General features: G+C 44.4%; 2 protein-coding genes across 5 annotated transcripts in view; both read left to right on the forward strand.

The window, feature by feature from the left end:
- The window catches only part of ncam1b (neural cell adhesion molecule 1b), a 91506-nt gene extending 76745 nt beyond the window's left edge, over positions 1-14761 (forward strand). For all 4 annotated transcript variants that reach the window (XM_086034828.1, XM_086034825.1, XM_086034824.1 and 1 more), the window contains 6 exons: positions 1826-1950; positions 2721-2901; positions 4859-5057; positions 6449-6565; positions 7197-8108; positions 11518-14761. In XM_086034828.1, coding sequence (XP_085890954.1) covers positions 1826-1950; positions 2721-2901; positions 4859-5057; positions 6449-6565; positions 7197-8108; positions 11518-11635 — 1652 coding nt within the window. In that variant the 3' untranslated portion in view covers positions 11636-14761. The remainder of the gene's footprint in view (positions 1-1825; positions 1951-2720; positions 2902-4858; positions 5058-6448; positions 6566-7196; positions 8109-11517) is intronic.
- Positions 14762-16084: 1323 nt separating this feature from the next.
- zbtb16b (zinc finger and BTB domain containing 16b) overlaps positions 16085-23659 on the forward strand; it is a 37156-nt gene continuing 29581 nt past the window's right edge. Inside the window, exons 1-2 of the mRNA XM_086035578.1 lie at positions 16085-16411; positions 18289-19511. Of these exons, the coding sequence (XP_085891704.1) occupies positions 18367-19511 (1145 nt within the window). The 5' untranslated portion in view covers positions 16085-16411; positions 18289-18366. The remainder of the gene's footprint in view (positions 16412-18288; positions 19512-23659) is intronic.

Raw genomic sequence — 23659 nt, forward strand, 5'->3', positions numbered from 1 at the left:
CACACGCTGGAGACCCTTCTTACCCTCTGACGCGCCCCGTTCCAGAGTTTTAGCATGCTAGTCATGTGGCTCTATTCTTCAAGCCTGTTGTCCTTTTCCCCTTCCTTTTGAACCACTCATACCTGTGCAATTCATGTGACTGTTATTCTGCTTGCATGGCACCGTGACGACCGCCCCCTCCGCTCTGCAGAAGGTAAACTTGACGTTGAGACTGATTGCTTTCATCGGCAAATGCCGCTATTAAACGCCACATTAATTGCTTCTAAGCGGACATGCAGCAAAGATGGAGCTAAACGCCATTAATCAATCGAGTAGGTGTCCATCTTGGCAGGATTAATGAGAGCCAGAGCCGGCTACCCTGGCGATGTTTATCAGCATCTCTTGAATTGTTATTGAGAGGCTACCTGTGTGGGATGCACCGCTATTAATCTCATCTGTAGACAACAAACTCAAAACAGTGCTGGTCGACTTCCACCTTGCACTAATTTCAAAACTATTTTTCCAATAGCAAATAATCTAAAGTAAATGAATAAATTCCACATAGTTACCATATTAAAACCAAAAATGACTGCACTGATAATGTTACAATAATCTATTCATTAATTGTACAGATGTCAAACCCTGAAGTACAACCTATATAAAATGCAAATAAAGTGAATCCATTCCTTCCTTACAGACACATAAATTTTCCTGGACTCCAACACGTTCCATTTTCTTTGGTCATTGCGACACTTTCCCTGTCTGTCATCACTGTTACCTTTGTATGTTCTGTGGTAGTGGCACAAAAATACAGACAAGAAAAGGGTTCATTTGACTTTTTAGGTAAAGCGAGACAAGTTTGTTTAGCACATTTCATGTACAAGACAATACAAAGTTCTTTTCATAAAACATTGAAAACATTACAGAAAGAGAAAACTATTAATTTTAATACATTGCAAAAATCATTGAAAATTGTTATATTAAAAACAAGCATCAGTCTGGATAAATTAAAAGTTATCATGCAAGTGGGGATTAAAACATTTTATACTGTATACTATATCTATAGCAGTGTATAGTTTTTCTAGAAAACAAAAGCACTTTTTGAGGCATTCCACTATAATTAATGCTCTCCCTATAAAAACATTGCTCCCTTTCCGCAGTTTGCTCTGGTTCTCAATCAGCAGCTTTTAGTATTCATGCCGAGAGCACTGACTAACAAACTCATTGCCTCTCTGTATTGTTGCCTCACCGACCGAGTCAGAATATAAAGTCGAACCACAATGCACCTTCTTCTGTTCGGCGTCTTTTAACACTGATGATAAACTTTTGTGCATGTCTGTTAGTGCTACAAGTGCTGCATTTAACCTTCGTTATCAACATCTTGACACGCGCCGAAGCCGAGTAGCATAAACATGTCATCCCGTACTAATTTGATGTGCTGTAAACATTGCAGTCAATTAGGAAAAAAGCAAAGCTCTGGAGGCTTGGAATGTGCGTGTGTGTGTGTGTGTGTGTGTGTGTCTGGTGGGGAGGGGGGGGGTGCTTATATCAGTTAGTCATCTGGATTCTGTTTGAGTGTCACTCAGACTGAATCAGATGAGCACGCACCCGTGTGTCATTTAGTAATGAGTGTGACTCCACCATCTGGAGGCAAAGCTACTAAGGAAGTGCCAATGACCTGAAAAGGACCACGACAACAAAGAGAGCAGACACTTTGTAAAACTTTCCACCATCTCAACTTCTAAAGACAAAAAACGTTTCCCCTCTCAATAAACCATCTCGCTGGCCAGGGATTTTTTTTTTTCAGGGAAATGTTGATAACATGGCTGTTGCTGCCTGCCTGTAGGAAATCCAAGTCCTCCCAAGCTGGAAGGGGCGCTTCAGCCAATAGGCAACTCCCTGAAAGTCAGCTGGATCAAGCAGGATGACGGTGGATTGCCCATCCTCCATTACCTCGTCCGCTTCAAACCAGTGAGTATGGGGGCATGGGGATCAAGCTAGTACTGACGTCCTAATCACGTATCAGTACAACTGTCAGGAATTGACAATTGAGGAAAATATGAAGTTGCTTGGAGCTACCACAGCTTACTGGGAAAACCAACAAGATTTTGGAGTGCTACTTGAAACTTGGGCTGCCAAAATGGCTGTATGCCTCATCTGTGACGCACATGCGCAGTAGTAGTAATCCGGGTCATAATGGTTTGTGGCAGCCCAACTTGAAACCAGAATGCAGGCTTGGAAGCCTGATTAGAAATCCGAACCGCTGCTTGAAACCTTAACCCGTGTTTAAAATCCTAATCTTCAATATGGACCGCAATGACAATACACGTGATCAATATAAATAGAAAATATGTTCAATATAATGTTACATAGAAAAGAAAATCTGATGGAAAAGCCCAATAACAACCAATCATGGCTCAGCTACAGAAAAAGGGTGAGCTGTGATTGGTTGCTGCCTGAGCCCTGAGAAACTGTGATGTCATTTTCAGTCGATTGAAGTGACAAAATGGCTGCCCCCTGAGATGGCTAAAAATGGGTGGATTTTGCATCTTAACTCATATTCCACAAGCGCAGTAGTAATGAGAATGTCTTGTTTCAACTAGTGGGCCAGCATTTATTCTTGGAAAAAAATGTTTGGTTTGACTTCCTATTTAATGCTTTGAATCCCTAAATTGAAACTACCCTGAATCCCTAAACGTGGCTTCAACCACAACTGAAAAGAAAAACGTGTGTGCCTTTAGATTCAGTCGCCACTGTGGAAACCTGAAATCCGCATGCCCAGCGACAGCGACTACATTATCCTGAGCGGGCTGGAGTGGGACACAGAGTACGACATCTCCGTGGTGGCCGAGAACCAGAAGGGCAAGTCGCAGCGGGCGAGCATGTCCATCAGGACGTCCGTCCAGCCGGCCGTCATGCCAGGTAGGCTTCCTTACGGCCTAGCCAGCCCGCCCGCTCGCTCGCTCGCTCGCCCGCGCTATAACACTGCAACTAAACACAAGCACACCAAGGAGCAGCACTCAAAGCTCACCTTCTATATTTGCCCTAAAAGGTAAAAATGACAACTCAATACATCTACAGAGCCATAAAAAATAGATTCCCCTCATACAGCGGCGAGGAAAAATTGCTTTTCCGGCAGAATTTTCCCGACTGGAAGGTTTGACAAGCGTCGCTAAATGAGCTTGAGTTTGCTCCTGCACAACTGGGCCAGGCGACTTGAAACGCCCCGCCCGGAATAATTGTCATCTTCCTCAGTTTTAACAGTAAAAGGAGGGCAGGTCGTTTGTGCGATATAACAGCTGACTAACCAGGTGGTCCTAACTAAAGCTTGTTCATGCCCCCCCGACGCATTCTTGTCCAGTCATCAGACGCCATCTTTCCGCTTTGTGCTTTTCACTTCAATGTGTTGCTGTTTCCCCCCTTTTTTCTTTGATGTTTTCATCTTTTGTTTTTTCAGACGACATATTTTCACTTTCTCTCTAACTCTCCCCCCCACCCCCTTCTCTTTTTCCCCCCCTCATCCTCCTTTTTTTCTCCCCCCTCCAACGTTCCTGATCTCCGGCTCGCTTCCGGATATTGTCATGCCAGCCACTCAGGGTTCTCCGTCCGTGACGTGCTGTGTGGTCTCACTCATCCTATCCGTCATCACCACATTGCTGCTCTCGTAGTTTCGATGGCGGCTTCCCGTAAACGGCGCAAGACCGGCCCGGCTTCCTCCGTGCACACTTTTCAAAAACTGGTGACAGATGTGCGCGTGTTGTGGTGCTCTTCGCGACATAATCGAACCAAAGGCAGTGGTATTTAGCCCCCTCGCCCCCCCGACCCATGTTGACAGTGAGGCGTGACCGTGACAGACGACATAGATGAGTGACAGTTGGCGGCAACTAACAAGAGGAGGGTCCACTTCAACAAATGCAGTGTTTTTATTTTAAATACTAAGTGACTGCTCAACTGTGTTGCTCACTGAGGTGTGTATATTATGTAAAGACCGACTTAACCTTTACGCCAACAAAAACAGCTAACAGGAGGGCGCCTAATTAGATTTGAATAGTGTACACGCTGTATTACGAGTTGTGCTTTAATGTGACATTTCTCCTGCATGTCAAAGTGTTTTGAAATACTTAACTATGTTTTCTACAATGTTAACTGAAGGGTGCTTTCCCTCTCCCCCACAAACAGCTACACATCTGTCTTAAGAAAGTAATTTATGTTTAAGCACAGCTTTTGCTAGTGTTTCCCAGCCTTTATTCAGCCAAGGCACATTATCATTTTTTTTATTACATTAGAAAATTTTCACGGCACGACACCGAATATGAACAACACCAATAGTCTATACTCTGAAAAACTGTAATGATCTTAACTTAATTGACTCATATGCACGTACACAGTGTACACACTTACTTTGCTGTTTGAAAGGCAACAGGTGGGTACACAAGTTAATTAGCTAGCTTTTGCCATGAAGTGGAAGAGCCTTTTTAATGTTCTGCTTGTCATTATACATTGATGGCATAGATAGATGATACTTTGTTAGTAGTAAACAAATATTTTGTGGGACCAGTTTTGTGAAATTGTATTATTTTCTAGTGGCACACAGGATGATCTGATTGCAGTGGTTGGGAATCACTCTTTTTCATTAACGTGAACTGTATACAGAATGTCTCAGATAAATATTTTAAAAGCTCACGTCTAACTCCAAATAAATACATATGTTGAATACATGTGATTGAGGGCTGTTTTCCATCCCACATATATAAAACACTGCATCAAGAGCAGGTGAGTCGTTCCTTCTTCTGAACAATTTGCAGATGTATTGATCTATTTATCGACTAACCCATTGCACACTCGCGACTGTGTTGTCGTTACCGTTGTCTTGTGTCAGACTTGGACGAAGACGCGGCGTTCCCTATGGGCATCATGCTGTGGGTGGGCATCCTGGTGGTAGCGTTTGTCCTGCTGCTCTTGGCCGTGGATGTCACATGTTACTTCGTCAACAAGTGTGGCCTCATTATGTGCCTGTGCGGCAAGTCGGCCTCCGGAACCAAAGGCAAAGACCTGGAGGAGGGCAAGGCCGCATTCATGTAAGCTGCCACACAAATACAATCTCAATGAAAGTCGAATGAAAACCTGGTTACCTGGTAGAAGTTAATGTTGGACACGTCGTGTGTCATTTTAAACTCAACTTTTTTGTTGATGTCAGATGCAGTATGTCTTGACAGATTTCATTAAAACCTGACACTTAATTCATCCTTGTTTGATGCTGGTGATTCAAGCTGATACTGAATTTTCCCATTGTTTATATTTTGTAGTTGATGTGTTCTTGTGCTGCCACCAAGTGGCCAAAAGGGTTTTAACATATTTTAGGACAGTCATCACACATTTTATATCAGAAAAATCTCACAGCACACCACCTAACATAAATGTAACATAAAGTATAGATATTGGAAAATTGATGATCTCATCACAATTTACTCACAAATTGACTTAGTGTGAAATCAGGGTGGGTTGAATTGAACACAAAACTGATCTAAGCACAGGAAGTCATGACTCATTCGGTTGTACGAATGGCAACAGGTGGATACGTCGTTTAATCCTAACTTTTGCCATCTAATCAAAGAGCATTCAGCTGCTTGTAACTATGTCAATGGCATAGATAGATGAACAAAAATATATAATAGTTTAGCACGTCCGCCTCACAGTTCAGAGGTTGTGGGTTCGATCCCGGCTCCGGCCTCCCCGTGTGGAGTTTGCATGTTCTCCCCGTGCCTGTGTGGGTTTTCTCCGGGTACTCCGGTTTCCTCCCACATTCCAAAAACATGCATGGTAAGTTGATTGGACTCTCTAAATTGCCCCTAGGTGTGATTGTGAGTGCGGATGTTTGTCTCTGTGTGCCCTGCGATTGGCTAGCAACCAATTCAGGGTGTCCCCTGCCTAATGCCCGAAGACAGCTGGGTTAGGCTCCAGCACGCCCCGCGACCCTTGTGAGGATAAGCGGTATCGATGATGGATGGGTGGATGGATGGATGGATGGATGGATGGATGGATACAATCATTTCCCCAATGGCAGGCTTTGTGTTGCCCCTCTTACAAGTTAAGTGTAAATTTGTTTAGTTGTTAATGCCATTTGAAATGATCTACAAACCCGACATACAAATGAGTCAAAGCGACATGTTGGCTGCTTGTTTATAAACATCTGTTTTTTGGAGAGCGCAAACTTAAGAAACGTGATAATGTCCGTCTAGACACTGAAAGACACATTCATGTAAATGATGGATGTGGTTTCATCACATTCAGATCATCCATGGCTGAACAAATAGTTTGTATGAAAAGAAGTGTTTTCAAACGTTTTTGCATTGCTGTGACCAAGGACAACTGCGATCGGAGTGCACAATGATTTTTTTTATCCATGACCATGTAAGCACTTTTGTTAGCCGTTCTATTCACGAGAATGATGTCCCGTATTTGTCCACAGGAAAGACGAGTCCAAAGAGCCCATCGTGGAGGTCCGAACGGAGGATGAGTGCACAGCCAATCACAATGCAGCAGGCCCAACAGAACCCAATGAAACCACACCCCTCACAGAGCCAGAGTGAGTAGAACTGTTGGCCGCACAGCCTTTTTTTTCCTTCTTATTTTGCGGCTTTCAAACATTATCAGCTGTTGTAACCTTGCACTCCACTTCCAAGAATTCACTTCTCCCCCATCAGGACAAAATTTGACCTGCTTTCACACACTTCAGACAAGTTCTGGCCATTCTTGAGTGGAGTCCACTGAGAGCGTGTCGCTTTTCAGGAGTATTGTTGACTGTGTGATCATACGAATGTTGAAGCAGTACCAGTAGAAGACATGCAGAGAAAGGCCTTTGTCCTCTCCAGTAAAGCTTAGCTGACATTGTCGCTGGTACTGTTTAAGCCGTCAAGGTGGTTCTGCGTGGTAGTTCTCATTCCTAGTGAGGACCCGTCCATGTTGGCGTGGTTATGGGATGCCCTCTCCCCCCTTAATGTCCACTCACAGCATGACTTTCTTTGTTTCTCCTTAATAGTTGCCTCTTAATTTCTGTTGTTGTTGTCGTCGTCGACCGTCCTCCTTGATTTCAGTTGCTTTGTGTTTGTTTGTGAGGCCGACTAATCCTCTTGCATGCCGCTCGGGACCACCCTTCCTGTGTCACAGTCACCCTGGTGTCTAGTTTGTGTGTCTCTGTTCTCTCCCTGCTCTCTCAGGCTAGCGGCTTTCACTGCTGCCCTGGCACTGGACACGCTCTCCTCTGACACGGCCACTGCCACGGCCACCATTGACCCCGCTCAGGACAGCCCTTCTAGCGAGACCACCACGCTCACATGTAGCCTGTCCACCCCGGCCAACGACCCCTCGCCCACGGCCATCCCGGCGCCGGCGCCCAGCCCGGAGATGAGCGCTGCGCCGCCCACTCCCCCCGTGTGCAGGGCGGCCGTCGAGGCCAAGATGGCGCCGTTAGTCGAGCGGAGCGGAGCCGAGTGGGTGGCGGACGAAGAGAAGACGAAGAGCGACGGTCCACCGGGCACCACCGAACAGACTCAGAAACCCGGGACGCCCATCCCGCCCAAGCGGAGGCACTCACCTAAACTTGCCGCCCTAAAGGCTAAAGCCAACCCGCCCGTCTCTCCTTTGGCCACGGAGCCTCCTCTTACTCCAGATACCAAGAAAGCAGCTCCCAACCTGCCGCTCATTCCCAAAGGCCCCGATTCAAACTGCACCTCTGACAAGCTCGGCCAGCCCTCCTACCCTCATAACCCGCACCCTAACCCCCCATCTTCAGCCATCCACGGCGCTCCCAAAGCACCGGATGCTGAAGATTCGTCCTCTCTGGTCCAAAACTCCCCCACCTCCATGTCCCCCCCGCCTGCTATCGACCTCCTTGCATCACCACCGCACATGTACGACTTACTCGCCCATGACATGGGCCTCAATAACGCCACGTTTGACTTAGAGCTCAGTAACGGCACGGAGAGACCCTCGGCCATCCCCGACGATCTCATTAGCTTAGAGAGCCCGCCCTCTGCTCCTTCTCTGCCCAATGGAGACGGAGGAGACCTCCCCCTCTCAGTGGACGCATCAGAGACTCTGGCCAAGACCGCGCCTCCAGTCAACGATGAGTACGGCTCCCTCTAGAGGTTTATCTGTGTGTGTGCGTGTGTGCGCTCGTGTGTGAGTAACTTCATTCGTTCATTCATTCACCACCACTTGTTGCCGCACATTTAGCAACGAGTCTAATAACAAGGCTGGTATGAAGTTAACTCTCTGGCTCTGATGGTGATGCAGGAGTGAGGTTCTGATCTTGCGTATTGCTAGTGTCGGGCGCATTCCTCTCATCTCCAAAACCGCCACTTTTCAGGAAGCCAAAATTACAGTCTGTTTGTAGAGTCGTTAACATTTCAGACAGCAAGCCATTTTCAACAATTACAGTTGGTCAATAATTTGTAAAAAGAAAATTACAGACCCAAGTGGGGACTCAATTGTGTAGAATAGTGAAAAAAATATGAAATTTTGGACCGATGAGATTTCGGCCCGACGCCAGCGATGCGTTACTTCTGATGAGCACTCAGGAAGCCTCTTTCAGATGTCAGAACTGCAGACACTCATTTTGAAATATTGCACTGAAGCACGCCTGTAAACCTACAGGATAGAAACTGAAAACCGCAATACTCTAAGAAACTAACCTGTCGACTAATAGATACATGTAATACATTAAAAAAAAAAAAAAAAAAAAACTCATCTCAAATATAACCTATTTACCATTTACTTTTTTTGGTGACGGTCATCTGACCAGAGTGAGCAAAATTGTGGCTACTGCTAGTTCTCTTCAACTATGTGTGGAAAGCGGACCGAAGGAGAGGAAGAAACATGACTCGTGCGACAACAAAGCCTGAAATAGCGGATCTTCCAAGCTCATTTAGGCCAACACTATGGGAGCATTTTGACTACCCCGTTGACGAGAGAGACAGAAAACATGCAGTCGACAAGACCAAGACTATTTTTCATCTGGCAGCAGTATTGTGCCCAATAGGACATTGGCATGGATTGCAAACTCATAGTAATAGAATGTGACCAGAGTGCGTTTAACCAGTCTGGGGTCTCACTTATCAAAGAGTGCGTAGGATTCAAACTAAAAGTGTACGTACGCACAAAATTTGAAAAGGGCGTACGAAAAAAATCCGACCTATCAGACCGTGCGTACGAACACGCACCTGTAGGACATTTTCCCTTGATGAATCACTGAACTTGGGAGCCCGAATGTACCGCCCTCTACATGGCCAAATCTATCCGTATATGGTCAGTGCAAAAGCAGTACATGAAAACGAATGAGCAATGCTGACCAATGCTTTGTGAAAGATGAATTATGATGACAATGCTTTTCAATGGAGTGCAAACAGGGAAGGGAATCTTGTTTGGTGGTATAAGTTGACATCGTACAAAAAATATTAACAAACATGACTGGCAGGACAGAAGGAAAAACATAGTGCTCTGACTTAAACGGACATGATTAAAAACAATTGCGATGGTGCGACCCATCGAGACTTAATTGCTGCTCCATCGTTATGGATGGCAGGCGCAGGTGTGCACTCAGACAGAAGGACACAACTTGGGAATGCAAATGTTGCTGCACTGAAAAAAGTAGCCTATTCAATTTACGTAATTGGTGTACATTGGTTGCGCATATGGTTAAAATGTGATAAACTTGTGTATATTACAGTAAAATCTACAAAAAAATAGAGAAAAAAGTGCCGGCTGCTTCGTTGGTGGCCGGGATGTTTTAGCTCAGCAATCAGCGCAATTTGGTTCCCAGCCAGAGACTCGCGTGTGAGTGCGGCTTCGAACGCCAAACGCGACCCAGCAAGTGTAGCCTCGCTGCAGGTGGACTGCGCATCAACACCATCGGCTAACTGAAAAAAAAAAGAAAAAAAAAATGGATTTATCTAATTCGGACATGTACATCGGTTGCTCCTTCTCGCCTTACACTAACTCCTCCCTCACTCGCACACATCTCCCATCCAGCGAGTCACGCAATGCATTCAGGAACCTCGGGAACAACAAAACTCGATCAGCAAAACGCAAATCACAACACAGATAACCCAATTCGTTACGATATATTCAAATATTTTTAAGAGTAGACAATTACGTCAGTTATCCGTCAGTTATTTTTACTCATGTGCAACCGTTCGAATTAAGTAAATCCAAAGCCCCCTGAGTTGTTTTTTTGTGTGTGACTTATTGTTGCAACTTGAGTCATCGATGCACGATCAAGAAATTGAAGCACTGTTCAGTCTTTCATTGACAATATACAATAAATGCAAAAGTGATGATAAAAGAATAGACTGGTTTTGTGTCCTTTGTTTATTCCTCAAGAGTTACAAGATAGGGGAGTTGCTGAAGGAAGCTTCTCAGACCCCCCCCCCCGCGCCATACAACGAACAAATACGTGATTTTGCAATCAAAACACTTCATTTATCGCAGAAGGACACTTTAAAAAGCATGAGCAGCATTTCTATAAAAGGACAGACAGAACATAAAGAACAAAGTTGCACATAAAGTGCTAAATCTATAAATATAATCCGCGTGATGTACGTTTGATTCTAAGCAAAACTGGACGCGTGTCAGAAGCATGATCTACGTCGACGACAGCATCGCTGAATTTTCTTGTCCCCAAAATGTGCGTACGGATAGGTTAGAGCGTCCGTAAATGTGCGCACTTTTTCTCCTCAATTTTGGGTTGGAGAGGATCACGTACTTAACGCAGCACATTGCGTACGCATCTTTCACGCCTGTTTTGTACGCATGCAGGTTTGATAAGTCCAGCCGCTGTACACTTGCGCAAGTTTTTCTTTTGATAGGTCACATACTTTGCGCAGGAAGTTGCGTACGCAGCGTTGATAAGTGAGACCCCCGGTCAAGTTAGCACTATCATTTTAAAATTATATTGTGGGGAAAAATGGTTATTCACTGACAATAAAGTCATCCTGATTTGGTTCCCCCAAACAGTCATTTTGTTACACAACTGTCCTCCTTGGCGTGGGCTTGTGTCCAACTTCTGGCGAACACGGTGGCTAAGTACAACAAAGGCATAACACTCATCTGTTCTTTTCAGAGAGAAACTGCTGAAATGGGCCACATTTGCGTGTCTGGGAGTCTTAATAGTCAAATTTTGTGCTTGGGCTTTCTTTATGTAAAAATGGCTGTTGCCTCGACACCCTCGAGACACTCTTGAGAGAAATGCCACATCCTCGCTTCGGTCTGCAGGAGAGCTGTGTCGTCGTAGCGTTTTGTTGATGTGCTTTTGGTTGAGGGCGGCCCGTGTGATCCCGGATGCCTCTTATGAAACGTCATGACCTGTCCCTGATTGTTGTAAATGGTGGTGAAGAAATATGTAAGCAGAGCATTGGGTCTTCTTACATATGTCGACAATGTCATTTTGAGGTTCAGTGTTCACCCACGTTGCGTTTTGCTTTTAATATTTATAACTTGGATTTTTGCTTTTTCTCCCGCCCTCCCCACCACCCACTTCAGGATGATTTTTTCGGACGGGAAGGGCAAACTGGAGGAGGAGCTGTCCAACGCCCTGAAGGAGACGCCCGCCGAGCACAACAGTGTCATGCAGACAAAAGCCACACAGAGCAAAGCATGAAAAAACCCACCTCATCTTAAACTTTGTGCAGCTGCAGGAATTTTATTTTCCAGTGCCCTTAATTACACACATTCAAACACACACACACACAACACATTTGTCTAGAACACACTTTCACCCCAAGGAGTTAATCTTGCAGTACCAGATTTTTATTTTTTTAATTTAATTTAACACGACTATGTCGAGACTCACCCAAGCATTCGATTATCATGAGAACTTTAAAAGACATTCTTTGCGGTCTTCATTGTGTCTTGCGTGTGCGACGTTTTTGTTTTCTCTGAGCTTTTCATTCGTGCGGCAGTCTTGTTAGCTTGTTTGTGCATGTTTGGCCTGCAGATGGTTGCTGAAAGCTTTATGGTTTCGCTTTGCTAATTCTAGATACCCCGAGTAAATCCTGGCGGCAGAGGGCAGTTCGAGGCGTGGCTGAACGTGGGGTGGACCTAAATGTTTGACTCCGCCCACATTAATTCTCAACATTTAGTGCCTTCTTTTTCCTCTTTTTTGTGTCAAACTACTTCCTTGGCGGCTTCAATAATGCACCGTATTAAGATGTCACATTTTTAAAAACAAGTAATTTCACATTGAAAATGACAAACCATCAATTGACTGAAATCCAAATAGCAACGTCAACCATACAGGAATTTCGCCCTCTTCTGGGGACATGACGTACTACACATCCCACTCATTTCTCCATTTCTAAGTGGCGGATGTCTTTTGACCACAACTTTTGAAACCTATGGCCGAGGCACTCAGAACCAATATCATCTCCCCCCTTTTTCCGTGCCCCTGAACCCGCTCTACAAGGTTCTGTGGCTCTACAACCCTCTGTTCACCCAGAATGGACGTCAAATTACGACCACTTCCGTCAAACAGTTCCTAGCTCCGCCCCAATCAACTGAGGGTTGAGAGTTTGTAATTTTTGATGTTCAATAGTGTCAAAAGGTAAGCGTGGCGTAAAACCACCAAGGAAATAGATTACCACATTAAAAAAAAAAAAAAAGGCATTTAACATCCGTGAGGGTGAAGTCAAAAGGTTTAACTCAACCCCACGTTCAGCGATGCCTCGAACTGCGCCCTGCAGCCAGGGCTACTTGGATACCGCCACCAACAAACACACACACACGGATCTCACTGGATCGGGCCCATTTGGCGACCCCACGTACCGTACAGTCTCTGCCTCACCAGCGTTTGTTAAATCAACACACTCAAAAAAGAAGGGGGGGGGGGGGGGGGGGGGAGTCGGACACGCCATTTGGATTACTGATGTTTTAATCCAAATATGTTTCATTTGGGTAATTTATACCCCGCACGAAGCCCCAAAAGAACAAAAAAAAAAAAAAAAAAAACAGAGGGTGAGGGGGGTGGGGGGTGCTACTACTTAAGAACTTCTATAAAAGCTCCATCCCTGCCTGCAAGCTTGTGCACTGTGCCTGTGTGCGTGCCAGTAGAACGTCCTGTCATCGGTTTCTATGATAATCTGCTTTGTCGTGAGAGATCTAGCGTCTTGTTTTTATATATATGTATAAATATTATACTGTATATTAAAATGTACTATTATTGTTAGAAGAAGAAAGGTGTGCTAAATGAACTAATGTGGTCATGATAATAATAACAGGTGTCGTGTTATTGAAGCGTCGGGTCTCACACACACAAAGCGCTCCGTATACAGCATCAAGTCTCATCAGTGGTTCTCGTGAAGGAAGGAATGAAATCTTAACTACTAACGGCCAGGCATGTTGTTTGGGACTTCAATCACTCATTTTCAGTTCATGAGTGTCGTTCTCGCCAGTTTGGTTTATTTTCTCCTTCAAGTGTTCTGTAATGTTCTCCTTGTCAATCCTCAATTCTCCTTGTCTTTTGTACCAACTTTTTGTCAGGAAGCAGGGTGGTCACTTGCTCTTTTCTAAGACAGCAAATGCAACTTCAATGCCAACTTGGAAGAACCGTATTTCCTCAAGATAATGGCCGATAAATGCCTCACTCGAATAAACACCTCCCGATTCGCATTATGAAAAAGTACCCAAAAAAAGTAATGATCTTAATTCACAAACGCTATTGTTCACACAGAAAAGAGCTGAGCGCATTTGAACTGTTGCTAACTAGACCACCAGCTCCTAATGAGGCATGAAACTGCCTCTTAGATGAATTTCAAAGTATGGAGCCTTACTGAGTTCCTTTAGTAGAGATGGTGTATTTCATGACCATTAGCGTTCTAGTACACTTTGACATGTGACCACTCATCCACTTGACAAAAATGAATGAAAAATAAAAACACCTCCTTTTTCCTACCGTGAAAACAAATGTAACAGATTCCTAAATGCAATTGTTCTCACAGACTTGAAAGATTCAAGTGAAAGCCCATCTGAACTCTGTTGCCGACCAAAACAGCAGCATCTGCAAAGATGCCGTCCGTCACATTTAAGACAAAAACGCCTACCCTTTTCCATCAGAAAAAAAACTGATTGTGGATGTAATTTGGATGCTCCTGGTCACATTTTGAATCCTTAGCTCATATGGACTCTGTTGCTAAACAAGACAGCAGAACCCATCATGGCACTGAGGGGGAAAAAAAATAAATGCCTGATTTTTCCCCGTCACAAAATTAAATTAATAAAATCAGGCATTAACTCTTACTGTGAATTCATTGATGCTATTGTTTCCACATGTGACCCCATTTTAACTCAGTTGCTAACCAAAACAGCAGCACCTGCCAAAGCACCAAAACAGTCTCAATTGAATTATAGGGAGGATTGCAACACATTATGAATGATTTCTTCCAAAATAAACACCTTCCTGAAATTAACATGAATCTTCCCCTTTGAAATAAATAGCCCTTTTTATATTGTTTTAAATTTGGATTTAATTTGGCAAGATTTGCTTAAGGATTTCCATTTTGTTCCAGTAATGAGTACAAATCAAAGCCTTTCCCCTAATACATGCTCCGGTTACTTATTTGAGGAAATATTGTCCATTCGAACAAAACTGCTCAACTGTCCTCATACTCCTTACAGACCACCTTGTTTCCTCGTTTCCATCTTACGGGTGAAAAAACTCGGTAAATATCTGCTGTGCACAGTCTTGAGTGCGAAACCATTTTCAAAATAAAAGCATTGTTTCTCAATCTCACTTAGTGCTGGCCCGTTTTGTGTTGTATCCCCCTTGAATATTAAACCATGCATGTAATGACACAAGTTGGCCGTTAGGTGGGAGCACAGGCGCGCGCTGAAACGCTGCGTGCCTCACGTCATGGACGACTGACTTCAGCAAGCGCACTGTGCAAACAGGTTGTACTGGCCGGGAAATTCCCGTGATGTACTTGATCTGGTTGTAAACACTTGTTGCATAATGTTTGTTTGTTTATAAAAATAAATAAATAAATAAATAAATAGTTTCAGAGTTTAGTTTAGAGTCTGATATAAAAAGACTCCCTTGGCCAAACTTGGATGTTTCCTTAGTGCGTCATGAAGCCGCAAAACTGGCACTTAACAACTGGCACGCAGTGTCGTTCACGCTGTGATTCTGTACACTCTTAAACGGCGCAATTAAACTTGTTATGTTAAATTTTATGATAAACAAATCACATTAGTACTGTACTTTCTTGTTGTTTCGGGTGTGACAAAGCTGGAAACTCACCGCGAGCCTGAGAAAAAGACGAGTTAGCAGTAGTAAGCCACAGACATACCGGATGTCAGGTCATCAAACATTCACAAACTTTTTTTCTACCCCCCCCCACCCCCCCCCCCCCACACACACACACGCAAATTTTTACTTAGTGGTTGTGAAAAGTAAGCAAACCCCCCCAAAAAAAGGAGGCATGAGTGGAACTCAATTAACATCATATAAACATAATTGTACATTTAGTGTGGTATAGAGCAAAGCTAAGACAGTCTATACTGACACGTAGTGTCAAATCCACTCACAACTACACTATAACTATTAATACTAGAATCGATTGATTCAAAATTTATTTTGTATTACAGTATTACAATTTTATTCATAATTTTCAATTGTTAGTCAACATTTTGCATAAATTGTCATAATGTTTTGTAATCAAAACTACTCTTGTATGTCAACAAAATACACCCTAAATCTAAATCTAACCAATACCCTTACATGTGACCTAAATACTCAACTCTATGAAATACTCGCTACTTTGTAGATTTATTCAAAATAACTTATTCGCATACCACTAGAGCAGGGGTGGGCTATTCCAGTCCTCGAGGGCCAGTGTCCTGCCTGTTTTCCATCTCTCCCTGCTGCAACATACATGATTCAAATTATCATATAATCAGCAAGGTCTGTAGATGCTGGATAACAATCCTGATCATTTGAATCAGGTGGGTTGCAGAAGGGTGACAAATAACATGCAGGATACCGGCCCTCGAGGACCGGAATTGCCCACCCCTGCAGTAGAGAGACAAATGGTAAACGTGCCACACTTTCAAAATGACTGCATACAGTAACATCCCATTAGTAGTAACCCGAGACACCAATGAGGAAGCAACGTACACATGAACACAAAACATCAAATATAGTTATATATAGATAAACAACACCACAATAAACGTGCTCATCGATTGCTACTCTACAAGCAAAGCGAATGCCTTTATTTTGACACTTCACTGCGGAAGCGCCCGTGGTGTGTTCCGTGGCTTGACTCGTCTACTTGGAAGCGGGAGTGAGTTTTTGGAGCGGCCGCTGTGAAATGTGGCAGCATGATGCTGCCTGGATAATCAGAGGACAGCAGCAGCAGCACAGGCGGACACGACAAGTGGGGTAAGACGACCACTTTACACCAACTACTTTAATATTTAGTGCGGATATAGCATTTAAAAGGAAATGACATGCTTTGGATTGGAGGGCTTCTAATCCCCCCAATAGGTCCCAAGTTTCTCTGAAGCTGATTCTTGCTGGTAACAACTACAAGTGTAGTTCTTTTCTTCTTTTTCTCCAAACCGTGTGGCTGTTTATGTGAACTGCTCGTGTGCACCTGACGCGCTCCGAGGGTTGCGGGGATCCATCGGAAGATGACACGATCAACAAATAAAAAGCATTTTTTATCTTCCCGTCCTGCCCTGCGCACAGAGACGCGCGCGCAAACGCATTGTCCATGCAGGGCGGCGCACGGTTTCCAAGCGTTCATCCATCTTAATAGTTTGATAACTTATTGATCGGGCGGCTTAATTGTCTGGGGCGCCTCTAATTACGAACGTGCGCTGCCTTAATAGACTAATCAGCTTTGGTCTACCTGTTGAGGCGCGCGCCCGCGTGCGTGCGTGTGCAGCTTGATAAATGGCCAGCGTCATCTCTCTCAGTATGCAGACGTTATTACAGCGACGTGGCCGCTTGCAGACTAATCACCCAGCAACAAGCAAACTGTTGCCCGCACGCGCGACTCTAATCGACGTGTCTGCTCTTAGGAGACGCCCCCCCCCCCCCTTCCAAAAAAAAGGGACAAAACTCAACTCAATTCTCCAGACTGACTTCGCCCCATAATCGGGCTAACTGTCTGCCTCCTAAGTGATTGTCAAACCATCGGGCGTCAACACAGAGTTATGGATAAACCAAGGATCTCAATAGAATCTGGCTACTTTGGCTATCGTTCAAACACAGACGGGCCAAATGAATGAAACATGAGAGGAAATACAAATCTGAAGCGATGCATACCAAATGGGACCGAATTTGAGGATTTTTCCTCCCTTGGGATCCAAGTCATCTGAGGCCGGATAATCTGATATCCCTGAAAGATTATTATCTTTCTAGACTGATGATTATCATGTGGTGAAAATAGATTTATTTTTTTTTTCCTCTCCCCGATCTGCTTGTGAAATGGTTGGGGCCCGCAATAGAAAATGTTAAACCTGTCCAACATTTACAATCACAAATTCTTATGAATGCGGTCAACGCCACTTTGGGCCGAGCTACGGACTCAACTGTATCTGACTACTTTTTGTGATAACTGCGGGAATTACAATTTAGGCCAAACGGATATAAATACATTCTAAAAGACAAATAGAGAAATACAAATTTGATTATTATCATTTCCCTCCCTTAGGGATTTAAAGTCAGCCAAAACCATTATGAGATTTCTCAAAAAGATTATCCAGAGTTGTGCCAAATATTGATTTTTTTTTCCTCCCCAACCTGCTCAGGACAAGCAAAGGTGAATGTTAAAACTGTTCAATATTTACGACGGCAACTCGTGTGTGTGTGGTCAACACCAAATTGGGCCAAGCCAAAGACTTGTAAAGGGGAATGGAACCAGAGTCCATTAAAAATCGCATCGCCACAAACAGAACAACTGGGCGTGTCGTCAACAGGTGCACTAACAGTTAGCTTAGCTTCTTCTATTAGTACGTTTTGTGTTTCTCTGTATCGTCGGTCCATCTGGATTCCCTCGCCTGCCTCTCACAGGTCACTCTTGTTGCTATGACATACATCTGGTTTGAGGCAGAAGACCCACGACTATCGATGAAGATATCTTTTGTGTGGTGTGCTGCGATGGTTGCTTTGAGTACACACACTACGATAAGAGTAGTCACCAAAGACATGGCGATGTTTTTAGGGACTTTTCACATTTAAAACATCTGATGTTGATAATGGGTATGTCTATATGTGGCTCCACTGCTATTAATGATCCTCTCCCTCCAAAGTTGAAAGACGCCCAGCTGAAGGAGGGCCAACGCCCGATGCGCGGCCGCAGCGAAGGTCCGAGCGGGTTCTGACGAAACATGGGCGTTCTCCAGCTCCGCAACCCGGCTCACCCCGACACGCTGCTGCAGCGGGCCAACCAGATGCGCCTGGCGGGCACCCTGTGCGACGTCATCATCACGGTGGACGGCCACGAGTTCCCAGCGCACCGCACCGTCCTGGCGTGCACCAGCAAGATGTTTGAGATCCTTTTCCACCGCAGCAGTCTGCGCTACGCTCTGGACTTCCTTTCGCCCAAGACTTTCCAGCAGATTCTGGAGTACGCGTACACCGCCTCGCTGCAGGCCACGGCCGAGGACCTGGATGACCTGCTGTATGCGGCGGAGATTCTGGAGATCGAGTTTCTGGAGGAGCAATGCCTGAAGGTACTGGAGACCATCCAGGCCGAGGAGAGCGAGGACACGCTGGTGCGGAACCACGTCGGCGGAGACCACGGCGACCACGGTCGAGCCAGACACTGGCGGCACCTGATGTCCAAGAAGCATCCCATCCCGGACGGAGCGCCGCTGCGCACCTCTTCCGCCGCTCTGCACCACCTGACGTTGTACCACATGGCCGAGAGGAGCCCACCGGGGACGGACCCCAACGCCCCTCCAGAACTGAGCCCCAAGCTGGACACGAACACGGACATCCGCCAGCAGCTGCATCAGGGCAGCGCCGAGGCCCCGACCCTGGAGCCCGTCGAGGGCATCAAGTCGGAGAACATGCAGGTGGACGAAGCAGACTGTTGCGAGGGCCGCTCGTCGGGGAGCTGCGCGTCGGACCCGAGCCGGGACGAAGGCCCGGGGACGCCGCTGAGAAGCAGCGTCATCACCAGCACCCGAGAGCTGCACGCCGGCCCCGAGGAGGGCGTGGTGGGGAGCTCTCTGGAATGTTTCCCCGGGATAGCCGAGAAGCACCTGGCGTCCATTTACTCCGTCGCCCCCAACCGCGCGGGGGAGGCCATGACCCAGGTGTCCGTGTCGCTGGCCCCGTCCCTGGGCCTGCCGCTGGACCCGCGGGCCTACGGCGGCCTGTTGCACCAGGGCCTTTTGCACCGGGAGCTCCTGAGCAGGCTGGGCCAGTTTGCAGCGGGAATCAGGCACGAGGGCTCCGTTCAGGGGCCGCATTGTTGCGGCCAGTGCGGGCTGCAGCTACACAGCCGGCAGGCCATGGAGCAGCACAGGTAACGCAGCACGACGCGCGCTTCCTTAGCACAAACTAAGGTTGAACTCTGCCTGGGCCAAATTGGATTGTCTTTAAAAGACACGTACACACATCACTTACAATAGTCCCTACTGTACATATTTGTGTATCCGGTTTATCAATTGTTTTGTCAGAATACTGCCCCAAAAATTACAGCACTAGTTTTACCAATCAAGGCCATGTGTTCTACAAATGAGCCACCGATGAAAGCGCAACTTCTACGACGGGACGGTTTTTTGTCATCGTGACAGCCGACAGCGGAGATGAGCCGACCTTAGTGATGTCTACAGGCCCGTTCGGAAGAAAAAAGCGGTAGCGCATGAAGTCGGAAAGAGCAGGCATTGGATTTTCACTCGTAGAGGCGGCACTTCACCACTGAAATGCCGGACTGCAGTGTGCAGTGGGAGTCAGTCATACACGTGGCACTTCAAGTGGAAATTTGGGCTCAACGATTATGGAAAATAATCGAATTGCAATTTTTTGTAAGCAAATCAGTAGGTTTGCCACTTCCTACGGATCACTTTGTTACATAAAACATGATATCAACGTGGATTGCACTTCTTAATCACTCAACCTCTTTTAATCAGTGGCTCTACCACTCCCCAACACGACACTTCACGTCATGAAACGTGACACGCAACATAGACATGCACTTCTTAAAAACACTCACTCAACTTAACATTTAGACAGATAAATAAATAAAGCATACCTGTACATGTATCAATTTAAAGTTTACCCGATCTCCAGTTAGTAACATCACACATGCCACCCGGTAAAAAAAAAGTAAGATAATGCAATTAAGCATTCAGCCCTAGTGGACATATTTCCAAACAAAAACATTTCTCACGCCACACAGCCTTTCTTTGAGGGCCGGTCTTAACTCATGCAAATGAGCTCAACCTGCACCCTCTACGGCGGGGCTAATGTCAAGTGTGGCTTTTGTTGCCGTGTCGCTTGGATGCGGAGCGCTGGTGCTGCCAATAAGGAGAGTTTCTTCTATTAACCCATACAGCGAAGAAAAAAAAAAAAAAGTAGCATTCTGTATTAAAAGTATGAATTGTGTTTTCACTCGCGCGGGCATCACTTCACTTCCGAAGCAGCCGCCGATCTACACTGCGTGGATTTTTGCGCAGATCCGTGCACGTGGCACAGGCGGTAGAAATTTTAGCAGCGAGCATGCCTCGAGCTGTCCAGCCAGTGTGGCCGTCATGGGGCAGTATTATGTTAATCAGGAAGAATTGTAACGTTATCTGGCAAAATTCAGACGGCTTGTTCATAGCCACTTTTGGAAATAGGCAGCAGACAAAATATTTACTTGGCGGTGTAATTTCATAAATGATGGGCTGGCAGGCCCTGCAGAGACTTAAATACAATATTTGTATCAAAACAAATTTAAAAAAGATGTTCCGTAATCTGTCCCTGTTGAAGATTGCCACAATTGGTCCAACATTTAGTAAAAGTACAAAACAATAGTGTCAAGATAAGTTCAGGGCTAAAGAAGTGTAGTCCGCCCATTTGCATATTGCTTCATGAAACATGAAAAGTTTTGGTTGCATTCTTGTGATCTCATTTATGATTCACCGATTTATGTTGTCATATCCATCCATCCATTATCTACACCGCTTATCCTCAGTGAATGCATAAAAGACTGCAAGTCAAAGTATTTAAATAAGTGAACAACTCGAAAGTTAGGAAGTAGATACACTCTCTTTCATATCTTTTCATATGAATTGATGGTTCATTTTCATTTATTTTAGTGTAAGCCTAACCTATGAGAGCAAAACATTTATGTATACTACATCAGATATTTATTGTAATACAGATTCATTTACTGCTAGTGTTTGTTAAAAAAAAATAAAACAAAGACGTGAAGAGGAGCTTGGGGGAAAAAAATTGCACGTTAAATCTCAATCACAATATTGAGGTTGTGGGGGGTGGAATCGCAATTATATATTCAATTTTCAAAATCGTTTCAGCCCTCGTTTAGAGAGCCTTTGTGATCTTCAGAGAAATTCAGGAATGTAAAGCTTGATCATTCGTATGGATGAAAACAACCCCCTTGATGGAGGGAATGATGCCAGCATGTTCAGCTTCCTTGTAAAAAAAAATAAAATAAAAAAGCAGGTGTGTGCCTGCTCGTAATTTAAATGACGGCAAGCATTTCCGCAACATTGCACGTGCCTCTTAAATTCGGAAATTTTTCCCAGATGCGTTTCATGGTCGGGATGATGGATACCTTCAAGCTCCCCGCGCCCGTATTATCTTTGCGCACCAAAAATCGTGATGAAGAGATACACGTGGGCATTGATGATTGTCAAAGCAAGACAATCTGTGAGGTCCTCATGCCTGGCCACTGACATTTCAGACTTGTGCCACGCCGGCATCCTGCAGGATGTTTAGTGATGTGCCCACTTACTCACGGTGACGGACGTGCGCGCGTCTGCGGGCCGCGCCGGATCTGCTGGAGGACGTAGTGAAGTTGCAGTAGGTCCCGAACCAGGTCACTGAGCATGCACCTGGTTCGCCGATTGACATTTGGTAGTGCTTTGCTGACAGAATTTCTCCGGGAGCGCTTTCGGATGGAGAAAAACTCCAGAATTTGGAGATCTCGTATAGAGAGTTGCTCCTTGTGGAATGAGGGAGGATGGATTTAAGGCCCGCACCGGGGATGAAAGAATTTATTAATAAAGCATGTCAGCATTTCAGGTGATTTGTATTCGCATTTTAACTTTGTGTAATGGATATTACTCTATTTAACGTGTTGGAGACTTCACTCATCCAACTAAGGAGAAAGAAGAAAAAGAGACAAAAAACGACAGATGCATATTCTATTTTCAGTCCTTTTTAGAGACAGACCAATTTGTTTTTTTCAGGTCCGATACTGATACCGATTATTACTAGTCAAGAAGGCCGATAACCGATATTTGGAGCCGTTATTCATTTTGGGTAAAAAGGAAAATACAGTATTGGCATCAAAAAATAAAACAAATTAAAACTCTTAACTTTGTTGAATTGCCTTTACGCATGTTTGGTGAACATTTTTTCAGATTTGCATAATAATGTTTTTTATTATTGTACTTTTTTGACAATATGCATCTTTGTCGTAAAATTCTAACAAAGTTCAGGGAGCTCCCAGGGTCATCAGTATGTCTTCAAACGTGACATGAAAACGTGCAGTGTTCCCAGGGTCAGTTAGAATCTCTAATAAAGTTAATTGAAAATTTAAATGGTTCCTTCAAGTTAACACAGTTTTGAGTTGATTTATTATCGCCATCAGATTTAAAAAAAAAAAAGGCAGATACCGATATTCATCAAATTGCCGAATATCGGCGCCAATAATCGGTCCGGCCGATAATCAGTCTATCCCTAGTTCTTTTCCTAATATTTTAGGATTTTTATCTAATTGGGAATTTTACATCTAATATTTTTGCATTTTTATATAAGCAAATATTTCTAATAGGGCCCAACCTTTTTTTTTTAGACAGATGCAGATTTGAATATTTGGGAGGGTAAAATTCTGATAACAGATCAATCAAATTAAAACATACATAACGCGTTGGGCCAAAACAAGTCACATTTTGGTAAATTTAATATTTTTTCAAAAATCTATATTATTGGTCAGTTCACATTGTGGGTGTTATTTTTCACATTACTGTGGCCCTCAGGGACTTCGTGGGGGGATTGCTTTGTGAGAACACACCTGATTCAAAAGATAGCCAGCTTCTGCAGATCTTGCTGATTATCTGATCGTTTGAATCAGGTGTGTTGCAGCAGGGCGAGATAGAAAAAACAATCAGGACAGCCACCCTTGAGGAAAAGGATTGAAGACAATGAATTAATCAATCTACCAAACGTTGAAAAAGGAAGTAAACCCAAGATGTCAAGACGTTACGTTAAAAATGTGCGTATATACGTGTATATACTGTTTATTTAAATATATAATGTTTTTATTAACTTGTTCACTGCCAGACATTTTCAGACCCTCTTTTACCTTAACGTTTGATAAAAATAGAAAATAATATAAATAAATTCCTGGCCTTAAATGGCTGGACTGTGAAAAGACAAGTACATTCGTCAATGGCAGTGAATGCATTAAAAAAAAAAACAATTTAAAACAGAGCATCCACT

The sequence above is a fragment of the Filicampus tigris genome, chromosome 7 (genome assembly GCF_054856515.1).
Source record: "Filicampus tigris isolate MCC_2025a chromosome 7, RoL_Ftig_1.0, whole genome shotgun sequence".
In the NCBI taxonomy this organism is placed as follows: domain Eukaryota; kingdom Metazoa; phylum Chordata; class Actinopteri; order Syngnathiformes; family Syngnathidae; genus Filicampus; species Filicampus tigris.